Here is a 15,390-nt window from a genome sequence, read left to right as displayed (position 1 = left end):
TTTGCTATATTCGTGTAACACATTCAAGCAGGTGTGGCATATGGGTTTTAATGCCTTGGCAAGACTGCTGGTCTATTGCCATGAGCCAGGATATAGAATGAGTAAAAGGAGCGAAGTGACCAATTTTTATCTTGAAGGTGAGCAATCACAAGGGCTGATGAGCTGTTGCAATGAGATTTGAGACTGGAATCCCATTGATTGCCTGGCATATAAATGTTGAGGACCAGAGGTCTGGGAGAGACACCCACCTTCTCAGTTGCTCGGGGGCAGGGGGGGTGGGCGAGAATGGTGGATATATTGCTGGCCTGAATAAAAATTGGAGAGAGAAGACAAGAAAAAGTCACTGCATTAGTGGTTGGAGAGAAAAGTTGGAAAGAGAAATTACGTGTGCACAGCAGTTGTTGGAGAAGAGTGGCTTTCCTGAAAAAAGGGAAATGAAAACAGAGAGGGACAGAAGCTCCAGGCAAGATGAGAAGGAGGAACCCAATTGAGTGTAGCCAGTAGCTTCATCCAATACCCAAAAGGAGAAGGATTGGTTGTTGGTGGCAAAGTCCTGGTCTCTGGGAAAGGACTGGGCAGAAGATCCTGAGAGAGGTTTTTCCCTCAGTGGAGGAGCCAGCATTCAGCTGAGCATTTTCATGCGGTCAAGTTGTGCTGCACATTGGACAGTAAAATTCCAGCTACATTCTCCCCCCTCTCCCATTATTAAGCCCTCAAATTGGGGAGGGAGTTGGAATGAAGATGAGAGGAAAACAAGGCTGTTAGCAGGAGAAAGAGAGAGTCACTGGGTGGGAGACTTAGGAAGAAACCTGATACTGGGTAAACAGGATCTGTGTTATAAATACTTGTTGTACATAGCTTCACTGTAAATAGTAAAAAAGCATAAAAGCCTCTGATCTAATTTTTTGTGTCAATTGCCACCCTTGCCAAAACACAACATATCTTCAGTTATGCAGCAAGTCAATTGAAACACAGCAGCTTCATTCAAATATCCTGTTTCCTGGAAAATAAGACCTCTACGGATAATAAGCCCAATTGGGCTTTTGAGTGCATGCGCTAAAATAAGCCCTCCCCTGAAATACCGTATTTTTCAGCGTGTAAAACACTACGAAGTATAAGACACCTAGCTTTTGGGGAGCAAAAGCTGTTAAAATTAATGTGATTTCTGGAAGTATAGTTATTCTCTATTTAAAAGAATAGCACTTTTTAAAACAATAGCATTGGACCTCTTCAGATCAAGCATTTATTTTAAAAAGCTTCTTCATTTTGTTAAGCTGTCTAGAATAATAATAAAGTAGTCTTTAAAAAATAAGTCTAATAATTTGAACATTCTATAGGCATTTATAGTTGTTGACTTACCTCCTTGCAGCAAACAGCAAAAAAAATCTACCTCTGCCTCCCAGCAATTTGCCCCGTGGAGCAAACAGCAAGTTTCACTTTCTCCTGATCATCAGTTGTTTCAGGCTGCAGGGATTGCTATAGCCTCGTGATGGCAAACCTAGGGCATGCGTGCGCTGGCCAGCTGACTTTGGCCTTCTTTTGAGGCCATTTTTCGCCCTCCAGAGGCTTCCCTGAAGCCTCTGGAGCATGAAAAACTGGCCCTACAGGCAAATCGGAAATTCAGGAATGGACTTCCAGTTTGCTGGTAGGGCCAGTTTTAGCCTTCCGGAGCGTTCTGGAGCCCTCAGAAGGCTTCCCTGAAGGCTCCGGAGGGCAAAAAATGACACTATGAGCAAACCGGAAGTCACCTTCTTTTAGGGGGAGGGAGATGCATGTTATACTCTGAAAAATACGATAAGCCTGCCCGGAAAATTTTGCACACAGCAGCAGCCATGAGGTGACCAAGCTCACTGCCTCCTGCACCTCAACAATAATAAGACCTCCCCGAAAATAAGGCCTAGTGCCTATTTTGGGGGTCAAAAGAAAATAAGATCCTGTCTTATTTTCGGGGAAACACTATATGTTAAACTTGTTTTATCTTTATTTGTTTTGGGGAGGCTTACTTGATTGTTTGAACTCAGTTCATTTGCTAATATAGTATACACTGTAGTGTATGGTGTATTGTTCAAGCCCAGAAAAATGGATTAATACTTTGGTTAAATGTATTATGTGAACCCAGCTATAGCCATGGTTTAGCTGTCTCCCAACTAAGGTTAATGCTCTAATGTAGTGTTTCTCAACTTCAGCAGTTTTAAGATGTGTGGAAGTCAACTCCCAGTGTTTCCCAGCCAACAACATGTTAACACTGCCAAGTTTAAAAAACATAGCTATAATGTCTGCACTCCTCACATTTTTGATCCCATCTTGAAGCACAGGTCAGAAAAAAGGCAAGAGCTTCAAGGGTGGACGTGTTGATTCAGCAAAATCCCTGAAGAAAGAAATGGTGAGCTATTTCCATTTTGTCAAGAAAACTATACAGACACATCCATGAATTGATCAGGAGATGAGCTGAACTCCCAGGAGACTATACTTTGCAGTGCCAGATTGATACCAGAAATGCAGGGCCCAGCCTGTATGCATATCTGACTATGCAGATATACCCAAAGAAGAGGCCTTAACCAAGGCATCATGAAATATAAATTCTGTGAAGTGATGGCAGAAATAATGGGAGTAAAATAAAGCTGCTGCAAAATAGGAGATCAACAATATAAGAACAAAGTTTGATTTTGCGTATTTAAAATATTTAATACTGTCCATCCTCCAGTTATTTTTAGGGCAATGTACAATAGAAACAAAATACTTTTATCAAATACAAATCTGATAAATGGCAACATTAACCTCAATTAACAAATCTGAGAGGCAATAGAACCTATAGAAATCCTATGATGCTGGTTGAGACATCATAGCAAGATAATCTGGCAAATAGAATGCCTTACCCCATTGCCTCAAATAACATAGCATTGGCATCAGTCATTTTTTGGGAGGAGAGTTTTCAAGTCCACAGGATTATCCATCCTTCCTTCACGTCAGAGTCTACTTTCAATTTATCCTCACAACAATCACATTGTGAGGTAGGTTAGACTGAGATACTAAGTGAGTGCCCATAAATGGGAGTGATCGTGGTGGAGTAGGTTTCCATGCTTTCAGTTTAGCATTTTAACCAGTCTACCATACTAAGTTGCTTTAGAACAGGGCTCTCCAAAATTGGAAACTTTAAAATTTGTGGACTTCAACTCCCAGAAGTCTACAGATCTTAAAGTTGCCAAGTTTGGAGGCCCTTGCTTTAGATAAGAAGCTTTGGAGTGATAAATTTCCATATTAAAAAAGAAAATAAGTGAAAAAAGAGCTTAGTTTAGTTGAGTCAGGTTTTCTTTAGTCCCATGCAAAACAAAAATAATGGCTGTGTTTGGATTTACCATTTTTATCACCTAATTTTCTGTGCACGTGCAACCCTTTGGGAACTATTGTTCAAAGTTCAGAGAAGTGAGAGACATCATGACTCAACCTGATGCTCTCAAAATACATTGGAAGTGCAACCCCCAGCATTCTCAGATACCATGCTAAGAATCTAAAGGATCTTAAAACATCTGGATTGCATCCAGTTAGGGAAAGTTGCCTAAGGGCAGGAATCAGGCTCCTGAACTGCTTTTTTCTAGCCCCTTCTGTATACCCATCTCTAATCACAATTTCTGGAAATTGCTGGCATGGTTTTCAATTATTTTGAGATGGGAAAGAATCGGAAGGTATAGTGCAAGCCCTGAACTGAGTGTAAGATAGTTAAATATTATTTAAAATAATAATTACAACATTCTCTATCCTATTCCCCACAGCAATAACCTCTCCCAGGAAATTCTGGTCCCATCCATAAAAAACCTGTCCATTCTAGCTAGTACTAAATAAGAATTACAAAGATTGATTAGTTCTTTCCTCACGTGTTCTTTACAAAAACCAAGTGCATCAAAATTGTTTGGATAGAGACCCCTGACCTTTTTCTGATGACCATTATTTCGTACAGTATAAGGAATTAGGTTTCCCTCTACAGAGGTGGAATCAGCATACTTTGCATGTAGAAGGAGCTAGGGTAAGGCACAATTGTCTAATTAAATGTTCTGTGGATATTTTGGTCTACGGCATACTTTAGCCTTAGCCTCACTGGTTGCAGTCAGGTTATAATTGGTAGTGTGGTAAAAACAAGTCACACATTCAGTGTAGCTGTAGCACGGAGAAAGCAACTACCAGTATTCTTTTTCCATTGCTGAAAGACAATGATTGGGTGATTAAGAATCCACATGTATAAATATAAACTCTGACTACAATGAATCACAGTAAATCCAGAATGTCAAATATGAAATTGATGTTTAAAATAAAGTCATGAAATTTAAAACAAACCAGCCAAATAATTAGGCAGTCCAAAATTCATTGCTAATCACTTCTGGTTTCAAACAGAAGCACTCTCTTTAAGAATGCAATTTTTTTTCTTCAAATGTACATATGAGAAATTTGGGTTCCTGAAAATATTAGTAAAAATACAAGCAGCATTTAGATTTAGTATCTGAAGGTCAGCTACTTCTCAGCCATGATGTTTATAATGCTTAATAATCATATGAAGCTTTGCTGTTGTATATACAGACTATTGGAATTTAAGATTCTTAAGAGGAATGTTCTGCATGCAAAGAATGTTCTACTACGATCAACTAATAGCTTGTCCTGCAAATCAAGACATTTTTTCCTCTCCTCTGCAGACATTAACACAGCTGTGTGGATGCTGACAGTAGAAACCACTGGTGCCAGATAGCATCAGAATTTTTGAATTGTTTAATTCTTTGTTTTCTCATCAGTTTGCATACTATATAGCCCTATGTTGAGCTTAAATGGACTCCAGAGGATGGTAGAGGACAGGAAGGCCTGAAGGAACGTTGTCCATGGGGTCCCGATGTGTCGGACACGACTTTGCGACTAACAACTAACAAAAACAACAATATAGCTCTATGTCACAACTTTTCTATAGTCCTTGACTTAGCAACTACAAATAGGACCAGAATTTCCATTGTTAAGAAGGGCAGTTGTTGAGTGAGTTGTGCCTGGTTTTATAACTTTTTTTGCCATAGTTGTTAAGCAGATTATTGCAGTTGTTAAATGAGTTTGACTTTTCCAATTGATTTTGTTGGAAGCCAGCTGGGAAGATTGCAAAAGGCAATCACATGACCCTGGGATACTGCAACCATCATAAATACATGCTGGGTGCCAAGCACTCAAATTTTGATCATGTGACTGTTGGAATGTTGCAATGGTTATAAGTGCAAGAACTGATAGAATAGAATAGGAATAGAATAACAGAGTCGGAAGGGACCTTGCAGGTCTTCTAGTCTAACCCTGTTTAGGCAGGAAACTCTATACAATTTCAGACAAATGGTTATCCAATCTCTCCTTTAAAACTTCTAGTTTTTTCTCAGTGCCATTGTAACTTCGAACAGTTGTTAAAATGAATGGTTGTAAGCTAAGGATTACCTGTACAATTATCCCTTTTCTGCCTTACTCATTCAGACGGTTTTCTTGAGGGTGGGACCATTTGAGGGTGAAGAGATCTAGCTGTAGTTTCCCTTAAGAGTCAAGCTGCTTCTTCTGATGTTCCTTTGATTTTTCTTCTCCATTTCTGATGTCCAGCTACTTTCTTAACTTTTCTTTTCTAGTGTTTGTCAGTTGAAAGGGCAGAGAGTTCCTAATCTAACTATCCTAGAGACTGGCAAAAAGGCGATGTTTGTACTACCATTGTTCCTTTGAATGGATCTAGGAACACTGAGAGGATGTACACTTTTCTAAATTTCCTTCAAAGTGTGGTTATAGTACTACTGTCTCTAAAACTTCAGCAGAGGGTGGAAGTTTCGGGGTATGTCTGCCATTCACATTCTGCTTTAGCCATTCAGGACAATGGATAAAAGGCTCATGGAAAGTGAATCAGTAGTATGGTGGATGGATAAAATCTCTTAGGCCATGGTGCCTCCTCACACCATTCAAAACTAACATGCAAACCCCAAAAATATAAAGTAAGGCACTTGGGATTTATGATTGGTGTGTATCCACACACAAATTAATTTTGTGTTTTTGACAGTAGTAGTGAGATTTCTTTTGAGCAGAGCCCCAAAGTTGCAACTATCAAAATGCAGCATTAAAATAGATGAAATGTTCACCTTTCAATAAAGTGCATAATTCTGCATAAATAGGTAGTTATGTTTAGGGTCTTTCCCCACCCCTGAAGTGCTATCCACAGCTTTCGGGGACTATATCAGCATGAAATTTGCTATCCAATTGCTCATCCTTATCCAACCTGTATTGCCTTTGCTTCAAATCATTTTGGTCATCTGACTTTCCCCTAAAGTAATAGGTAATACAGTAAGTCTATCAGATTGTACATGTGTTGAGCTGTACCTAAAGTCAAAATAAGTAAGGAAATACTATTTTAACACTGGTACAGTTAAACATGACTTAAGAAGTTTTACACATAGGCTGGGGATGAGATGAAGGTAATGCCTTGCAATAAATGGTCAAGACATGCTTGCACTATAGTGAAATGCAAGTGTAGAAAGGCACTAAGATCCCAGCTGAGCTGATGATCCTACATTGGAGGTTAGATTTTTGATTATTCTGCTAAGATTATCTATTTTTTCTTCTAGCATATAGTTTTTCTTCTCCTCCATCTTCTGCCTCCGTTCTGTCATCTCCAGAGCTTTTAGCAGCTGAGCGTTTTCAACATAGAGATCCTTCACCATTTCATCAGCTTTTGTGTTTCTTACAAGCTGAAACATAGTTAAGAAAAGGTACATAGTTCCACATATGTAGAGGACAAAACAAAGAAAGAAATCATGCACTTTCTGGTTGTAGCTAAATTTAGTATTACTTTTTAAGCTGTCATTGTACAGCAGGGGTGTCAAACTCACAGCCTGTAGGCCAGATGCATCATGCGCTGGCCATGCTCACTACCAGTTCAACGAAGGGGGAAAAGTTGCGATACATCACGTGATGTGTCCTTGTGAGTTTGACACCCCTGCTCTAAAGGGTCTTAGTCATCCTTTTGTATATTGTCTAAATACATCTATCTACTAAATGTAGATAAATGGTAAATAATACCAAAAATATCTGAAAAGCACTTTGATACAATGGGAATACGTAGAAACTGAATTTACCAGTAATAAACAGTTGCATTAATTTAAATAGTTTAGTCTAGTGGTTAGGATCAGGCTAGAAACTGGAAGACCATGAGTTGTAATTCCATCTTAGCCATGAAAGCCATCTAGGTGACCGTGGGCCAGTCATTTTTAATCAGCCCAACTCACCTTACAGAATTGTTATTGTGAGGAAAATAGGAGAAGGAAAACATATCAAATAGGTTTGCCACCTTGAGTTGATGGCATATAAATAAAATACATACACAAAATTCATTATCATTATATTTTAACTTTCCTAGATCTGTGGGAAGTACCAAATTTAGTCAAAAATATTGCATGGATTATCTGTAAATAGCAATAATGCTTTAGCTACTATTTTCTCTCCATAATGCCATGTCTAACACAAGTGTTGATACAAGTGTGTGCCATCTAGAATAAATTGCCAACAGTTGATCATTCAGCACAATTAGAATGAAATAATTTGGGTCTCATCCACTATGAAGCCTATTTATATCTACATAGGATTGGGATGAGGTCTTTTGACATCAACTTCAAAAAGTCTCATTCTGCAGTTACACAATATAGTGAGCCATGGTTTGCATAACCCTTGTTTATTATCTAAACCACCACTGCCTCCTTTTTTCAAATCATTCTAAGATAAGGATGCATTACTTTGTCGAGCTCGAGGAGTAGATATGATCTTCTGATTAGAACATGTGGTGACTATACTCCAAAGTGTAGTAAATGGAGCCAGGACAAAACCAGACTTGATTTCATTTTGTTTAAAGGTATTTTTGCCTGATTCAAATTACTATTTATAACAATATTTGGAAGTTCTAGGGAAGAGAACTTTGAGGTTTCAGAATCTGTCCGGAACAACATGCATCTGTATGCTTGGCCATACATTGATTTACAAACCATAGTGCTAGCTGGTTTCAAACAACACATTGCCAAATCTTATGGTTTAGTGTGAACCCAGCCTTAGATTGTAATGTTATCTCAAACCCTGTGTAAGGAATCCTCAGGTATCAACTATGGATCATGGCCCATTCACTTAGAAACCACTTAGAATGCTCACCTGTTCTTTCAGCTGATTGACTTTATCTTGGAGAAGCTGTTTCACAAGCCTCAATTGTTGCTCAACATCCATCATGCGTTTCTCCATAGTCTGTAGTAGCTGCTCATATCCACCCTGTAATGGAGCATGTGTGCATGAAATCAAAATTACAGTACTCTGAAGATCTTGGTGATTGGCTGTTCTTTTTTCAACATAAGCTTTACAGGGGAGAAAAAAATTGAAAACAGAAGACTGAGAAATAGTTGGGTTATTTGTACAGATAAAAATGATATTCTGAAAGCAAAGCAAGCCATAAACTGCACCCAAAGACACAGACTTCTCTATTCTCTATGTGATTCTCTATTTCAAATTTGCTTAGTTGTTTATTAGATTTGATATAATCAAAAAACTCGTGGCAGCTGACAAGATCACTGTAGATTAAAATGTCCACAATATAATATTAATGGGGAAAACCCTATATAGAGAATATAAATACAATACATATAAAAATCTATTAAAAACAATGTTTAAAATGAAGGCAGATGGTAGCAATCACTGCAATCAGCTTTCCCCAGAACAGGAATGTTGCAATACAGTAGTTATCAAATATATTCAGATCCAAGAAATCTTTTTAAAGGAATGGGCACATTCCAGCCTCTTTCAAGATGGACATGATCCATGCACACAGGGAAATTGCACAAAACTGACTAGCTGGAGGGTTTCCCATCAAACTGAATGCATGAAGGCTTTACAAATATTCCTTTGTGCTACCATTTTTCCAGGATGTACCAATCACATGCTCTACTTTTCAATGTATAATGAAATGATCTGGGAGTGATGTTGAGAATCTGAAACTAAAAAAGCTTAAAAGCCCAATTGGATCAGCCCAAAGTCTACTTCATCAGCATCTCAGTGAATCAGTAGTACAGTGGGTGGATAATAGATGAAACCTCTTAAGCCATGGTGCTCCTCAAACTTGAAGGCAGTAGCTATTCTTGCTCCTAAATGGTATCCAGAGCTAAAGTCCCTAAGTCGAGCTTGACTCCAGTGATTTAAAGTTTTCTTGTCAGCAGTGTTTGAATGGTTTGCTGCTGCGTTTTTCCTGACTTCATGGTCAAGTCTATGGCCTTATACTTCCTGGTAGCCTCCTGTCCAAGTAGTATTAAATCTAACATTGCTTGGCTTTGCAGGAGCAACATAGTAAAATAGATACTGTCAAAACTACACTGCTTCTAGAGATATAGGGTGTGTGATAATTGTCAGTTCCTAGCAATTAAAAACTCACAAGGAATCAGATCCAGATATAATAAAAATATGATTGCAATATATTAAATTTGGACAAGAGTTAAGTTTCAAGGTTGCATTTTTGTAGTTATCGTTATTGTGCAAACCCATCCTGCTTGGTTAAGGTGGTGTTTTGTGAAATCAGAGTACAGTGTTCACTATTCATATCAAATGTGTTGTGGAAACATATCCAATGGTCATCTTAATTATATGGACACCATGCCCTTCAAAATCTTTGCAGAAACAGGGGGAGCTGAAGCAGCTGTAGTGTTGTTTTTAGATGGGCTGAACAATTTCCGCCTGTTTGATAGTAAATCCTTCAACTTTCTACTTAAAGCAACAGTCTTCTTTCATTGATTTATGGAGAGTTGTGTTGGTCTGAAGGGTCTCCAGTCTGTCATGTGAAATTGAACACTTTTCTAATAGCAACTTTGTTTGAAGTGAAAAGCTTTAGCAGAATTGGAAGGGAAGTTATTTCAAGTAGCAGTTTCGGATCTTGTGCTGCATTCACATAATACATTAGAACCAAACTAGCTAACCACATTTTAATTTAGCATAATATGTAAATCCAGCCACTGTGGTTAGTTTATACATTCAATAGGCCACAACTGAGTCTCAACTATGTTTTACTTAGCCATATTATGTGAACATAGCTCCTCTCTTGGCAGTAGGCATAGTCATGAGACCTCACAAAGGAATTAGCACTCCCAGAGGCCATTGCATCATTTGAAACAACCTTTTTCATCAAAAGTGCATTATTTGGTAAAAAAAAATCATTTAATTGATTCCAAACTAAGTTGTCAGACTCTTCCATTTTTCATCAAACAAAGCAGAAATAAAACAGAACATAAATTCTGGTGATGAGCTAGATCAGCAATTCTTTCCAGTGTAAACTTTTTAAAAAAAAGCTCACTTAAAACTATTTATATTTATCTAAAAACCTGTTGGATTAAGCACAAGTCTCCATTATAGCAGTCAGCTAGATCTCTGGAAGGAATCTCCAGAAAGAGTCTCAAAGCAACTGGCTCTCTGACTCATTATGCACCAGCAGTTGGTATTGTGAGAGGAAAATAATGGGGACCCCCTTCTAGCACAGTAAAGTTTGGGGAGCCTGAATTGGGTTCAATATTGACATAAATTGCCTGCTGCAAGTATAAATGAAAATTTGTAATCAGCATGTGCATCTGATGAAATGGTAGTTGACATGGACACCGTAGTTCCATATATGCCAAAATAAAGGTGGGGAGGTTATGGGAAAAGAGGAAGTGTATGCTTAAGTACATATACAAATAGCCATGTTGTAACATTGAGGTTAAAGGAATGGAGCACTGCCACTGTTGCTATAACAGTATGGACAGATTCCAAAGATCATGTAACTTGTGGTTTTAAGGTATAAAAGACAAAGCTGAATAATGGGAGGTCCCTTTTGACTGCTTGTCCGATTGAGCCTCATTGCAATGTGATGTAAGTGCCTACAGTAAAGGCTTTATGTTTGCTATGATTTAAATTCAAATAAATCTCTGAATCCTAAAGTGAGACTTTTGTGGTGTGCGGTCTGTTCAATTGTTACTAAGGGCAGCTATGCTCATAATGAAGTTTTCCCCCCTGATAGTTTTCAGATACCAGTATGTAGTGCCTATGATTCTAAAGGGGAATATAGACTTATTCTGCATTAAATTTTCCAATCCTTTTTTCTTCTTCAATTGTGTCCAATTCTCTGAGACTATCTTGACAAGTTCTCGCAGTTTTGCTGGCAAGGTTTTTCAGAAGTGGCTTGCCATTGCCTCCTTCCTAGGACTGAAAGGAAGTGACCAACCTAAGTAGTTTTGTGCCTAAGGTAGGACTACAACTCTATCTCCAGGTTTCTAGCCTTAACCACTACACCCAACTGCTCTCAATCCGCTTTTAAAACATTCAAATTAGCAGCTCCTGTTTTATAATAATGTTTATTTAATTGATAATTTTGATCATTTTGGTTAGTCTTTCTGCATCCTTTCCAGAAATATTATACATTTGGTGAGATGTGGCAGCTTTCCACCCATCATATTCCAAGTGAAATCACACCCCGGATTTTGTACAGACATTCTAAAAGTGTATGGATGTCATAACATAAGTTATTTTTTCAGATGCTTTATCCTAAAGTGTATTTATCCTTTGTATAAATAACAAGAGCCAATATTTTAATTCAACAATCTATACTCAACCCACAATTTCTTTTCCTTGCTATGTATTATGTAGTTGTCTATGTAGATAGGATTTCTGCCCAAATTATCTAAATTTTGTAATTAAATTTCAGTGTTTATTCATTATGAAGAAATCCATTTGCATTTTGCTATCAGTTTTTATTATTGTAACTGGGAATAATTTGTTGTCATGAATAAATTTGCCTATAACAAATTGATAGCTGTCTCATATGAATATCTCAGATTGTTAGGCTTTTCTAAGATTTTATTATTGTCATATCTTATTAGGATCCCATCCAATTCTGCCATGAATAAAGATTAACTATTACAGATCTTCATTTCATTCCCACTACGGGTATTGGATTTAAAATTACAGTCTTTTAGCCTAGCTGCTTTATTTTGTTACCCTTGAATTTATCCTCAAAGATACAGTTGCTTCAGCTGAATCAGAGTCCTTGGGTTGGTTCTTTATTTGAAGGTTTTATTAAGAACACAGTTATTTGAGAGACCACCTCTCCCCAATCACATCTATCTATCTCATCATGAATGGCAGGAAGGGCATGTTGCAGATTCCATCCAAGGTCATCTGATGGGACCCAAGAGGAGTATCTTTTCTGCTGTGGCGCCTATTCTTTGCAATATCATTTTCTCCAATGTCAGATTTACTTCATACTCTGGAAGGGCCTAAAATCATGGCTTTGTCATCTGGGATCTGGTAACATAGTTATAGAACCCACAAAGTAGTTGTCTTGCTAGGGAAACTGAGTGTACTTTTGTTGAAGATTGTTTCTAAACAGTTTAGATCGGTAAGTAGGTAGGTAGATAGATAGATAGATGATTCTGTGTTTCCCCGAAAATACGACAGGGTCTTATTTTCTTTTTATCTACAAAATATGGATTGGGCTTCATTATGGGGGGTTTATTGTTTTGGGGTTGCTCTCTTGTGAGTGGGCTCCCAAAGAGCCGGGCAGCCTCATGGGCGAATGGCTGTGTTGCGCTGTTGCAGCAGCGCAACACAACAGCCTTGAAGCGACCACACTCACGAGCAGCCACCCGGAAAACCCCCTTTGCAGCCGGGCAGAGCGCCACTCACCGACCCAGTAATATCCCAAAGGCGCTAAGCCGTGTGGTGCTCTGCCCAGCTGGAAAGAGGTTGCGCGAGCATTTGTTCTGCCTCCAGCTCGCGTGCCTCCCTGCCTCACCATGCCCAACTCTCCCTGCAGGGCTGGGCCAGGGTGCCGCCGCTGCCGTTATGGCCTCACTGCCGCCATGCTCCAAGCATAACCGGCTTCCAAACTCCGGAGATCCGCAGTGGGGCAGCGGCAGCCTTGGCAGTGGGGCGGTGGTGGCGCCCTGGCCCAGCCCTGCAGGGAGAGTTGGGCATAGTGAGGCACGTGAGCTAGAGGCAGAACTAGTGCTCACGCAACCTCTCTTTCCAGCCAGGCAGAGCGCCATGTGGCTTAGCACCTTTGGGATATTACTAGGTCGGTGAGTGGCGCTCTGCCCAGCTGCAAAGGGGCGTTGCTGGGTGGCTGCTTGTGATAGCAGCTGCCCGGAAACCCCCTGCTACAGCTGGGCACAGCGCCACCCACCAACCTAGCGGTATCCCAAGGCGTCAAGCAATGTGAGCGCCTTTGCCCCCTCCCCCCGGCTCCTGCAGCTTTGTGCCTTTGGGATATCGCTAGGTTGGTGAGTGGCGCTCTGCCTGGCTGGAGGTGGGGTTGTCCAAGGGGCTTATTATTGGGGGAGGGTGTATATTTTTGCCCACAGGAAAAATATGGCATGGTCTTATTAGGACATGTCATAATTTTGGGGAAACACGGTAGATAGATATAGATACTAGCATTGTTGATACTAATTGCAACCAGGGTTTCAGACTTGAGTATTCTACTCATAATTATAGATAGTATAGTTATGTTGTAGACTCATAACTATAGATAAAGCATAGGACTTTCTGCATATAGAATATGTGCTCTACCACTGAGCTTTGGTTTTGTCTTAAAGTGGGCTTTCGAGACTTGGCAGTTCTCTGATGTGTGATTTTGTCTCTCAGAAATTACTAAAATGAGTATTGCTAAGAATTCTGGGAACTAAAATAGGCACATCTGGAAGTTGCCAAGGGAAAAAAATATTGCCTTAATTGAACTTCCATGGCAAAATGACTCAGCCTATTAAATACTCCAGCTTCTTCAAGGAATGTATCCAAAAACTCTATTAATTAGTAAGACAAAAAGACAAGGAGATATTTTAAAAAAGCGTATTTTATTTATCCAGTTACAAGCCTCAAAGTTTTGCTCTTTCCTTGTTTAAAAAGTATTTATACATCTTGTACAAAATTTTGTATAAATAACCCAAAATTTCTTCTCCAAATCCAATATATAAAAATTTTAGTACCATTTGTTTAAAAAATACAGTATACAATTGGTGGGGGAAAATAAGTTTTTCTCTTTCCAAACTCCTCTGGTTATTTTTAAATAGCATAAATAATGAAATTGACATAACAAAATTAAAAACATTTAAAATAAAAAAGATGTGATTCTTTCTTTCCCCACTCCCCCTCATAAAAATAGATTCTGACACAAATAAATAAAGGATGGGGGGAAAATACAAGACCATTTTTTTTAAAGATGATTTTAAATTAACAACAAATGCAATTTGATCCCTGGGTTTCTCAGCTTATGCCAGTTAGTGTGAGTAAGGAATGCAGTGCGTTAGAAGCCAAGGGGTGTCAGAGATGACCAATCCGCCTGTACGTATCTGCATGCAATGATCGTTGCTCCGGAAGCAAAGCCTGGGGAAAGAAGGCAAGGAGGACACACTTGACCCGCAGGCCTTTGAAAACAGCACATCACACTTAAGCAGCACAAACACTCAGTGCGATTTAAGCATCATATCAAGACAGACAAACACAAGAACTGCAAAGGGCTGTGAGATTAACTTTGAGGACAGGACCTAAACTGTGATCAGAAGAGCCGTGGTGGCACAGTGGTTAAAATGCAGAATTGCAGGCTAATTCTGACGACTGCCAGCAGTTCGAGTCTCACTAGCTCAAGGTTAGCCTTTCATCCTTCCTAGGTTAGTAAAATGAGGACCCAGATTGTTGGGGGCAATATGCTGACTCTGTAAACCACTTAAAGAGGGCTGAAAAGCACCGTGAAGCGGTATATATGCCTAAGTGCTATTGCTATCAAAGAAATGGAGTCCAAAGCAGAAATGTAGTTTGAGAAAACATGTCAAACTTGACCCTCCACAATTCTTTTATGAATAAGATGGATGTCAGCCCTTCAAGTAAGACCAGACTAGGAAACTAGAAAAGTTATGAATTCTACTACTTTTATTATACAGTTGCCTTAGCAGCCTCTGGCAAGTCTGAAAGCACCTCCCCACTCCCTGCCTTTACCCATAAGATTTTTTTTTTGGAAGGGAGTTAAAGTGAATTGTTTTCTCAAATTACATTTCTGCTTTGAACTCAAGTTTCTTTTATCTGACTTGGTTGCCCGCTCTTCCTTTTGTTCCTCAAACTTATTCTCACTGCCCATTGCAAAAACAAGGAAATCACACATACCCACATAGGTCATGCATTGCAGACAGTAGTTCTTTAAAGACCAATAGCTCTTTAAAAAGAGCAAGCACCATACAGCCAATGACTCTTATTTTCTGACATTGGGGTGAGGTTCATTGCCAATTCTAAGCCTCAGGCTAATACATCTCTTCCTCTCTTTGCATGATCACCCCATTCCTTATTTGGGTCAGCTGTCATTTA

At 39.2% G+C, this 15,390-nt stretch overlaps 1 protein-coding gene across 3 annotated transcripts in view; it reads right to left on the bottom strand.

The window, feature by feature from the left end:
- Positions 1 to 5,403: 5,403 nt before the first annotated feature.
- The window catches only part of NIN (ninein), a 130,038-nt gene continuing 120,051 nt past the window's right edge, over positions 5,404 to 15,390 (bottom strand). The window contains exons 26-27 of one of the 3 annotated variants that reach the window (XM_032236754.1): positions 8,182 to 8,295; positions 5,404 to 6,734 (exon numbers count right to left, since the gene is read on the bottom strand). In XM_032236754.1, the coding sequence (XP_032092645.1) occupies positions 6,528 to 6,734; positions 8,182 to 8,295 (321 nt within the window). In that variant the 3' untranslated portion in view covers positions 5,404 to 6,527. Of the gene's footprint in view, positions 6,735 to 8,181; positions 8,379 to 13,902; positions 14,419 to 15,390 lie in introns of those variants that run through there. The other 2 variants (XM_032236772.1, XM_032236763.1) reach the window with 2 other exon arrangements.

Source organism: Thamnophis elegans, chromosome 1, assembly GCF_009769535.1.
Source record: "Thamnophis elegans isolate rThaEle1 chromosome 1, rThaEle1.pri, whole genome shotgun sequence".
NCBI lineage: Eukaryota > Metazoa > Chordata > Lepidosauria > Squamata > Colubridae > Thamnophis > Thamnophis elegans.
The sequence above is the reverse complement of the archived record's forward strand: the minus strand, read 5'-3'. Positions and strand labels throughout refer to the sequence as shown.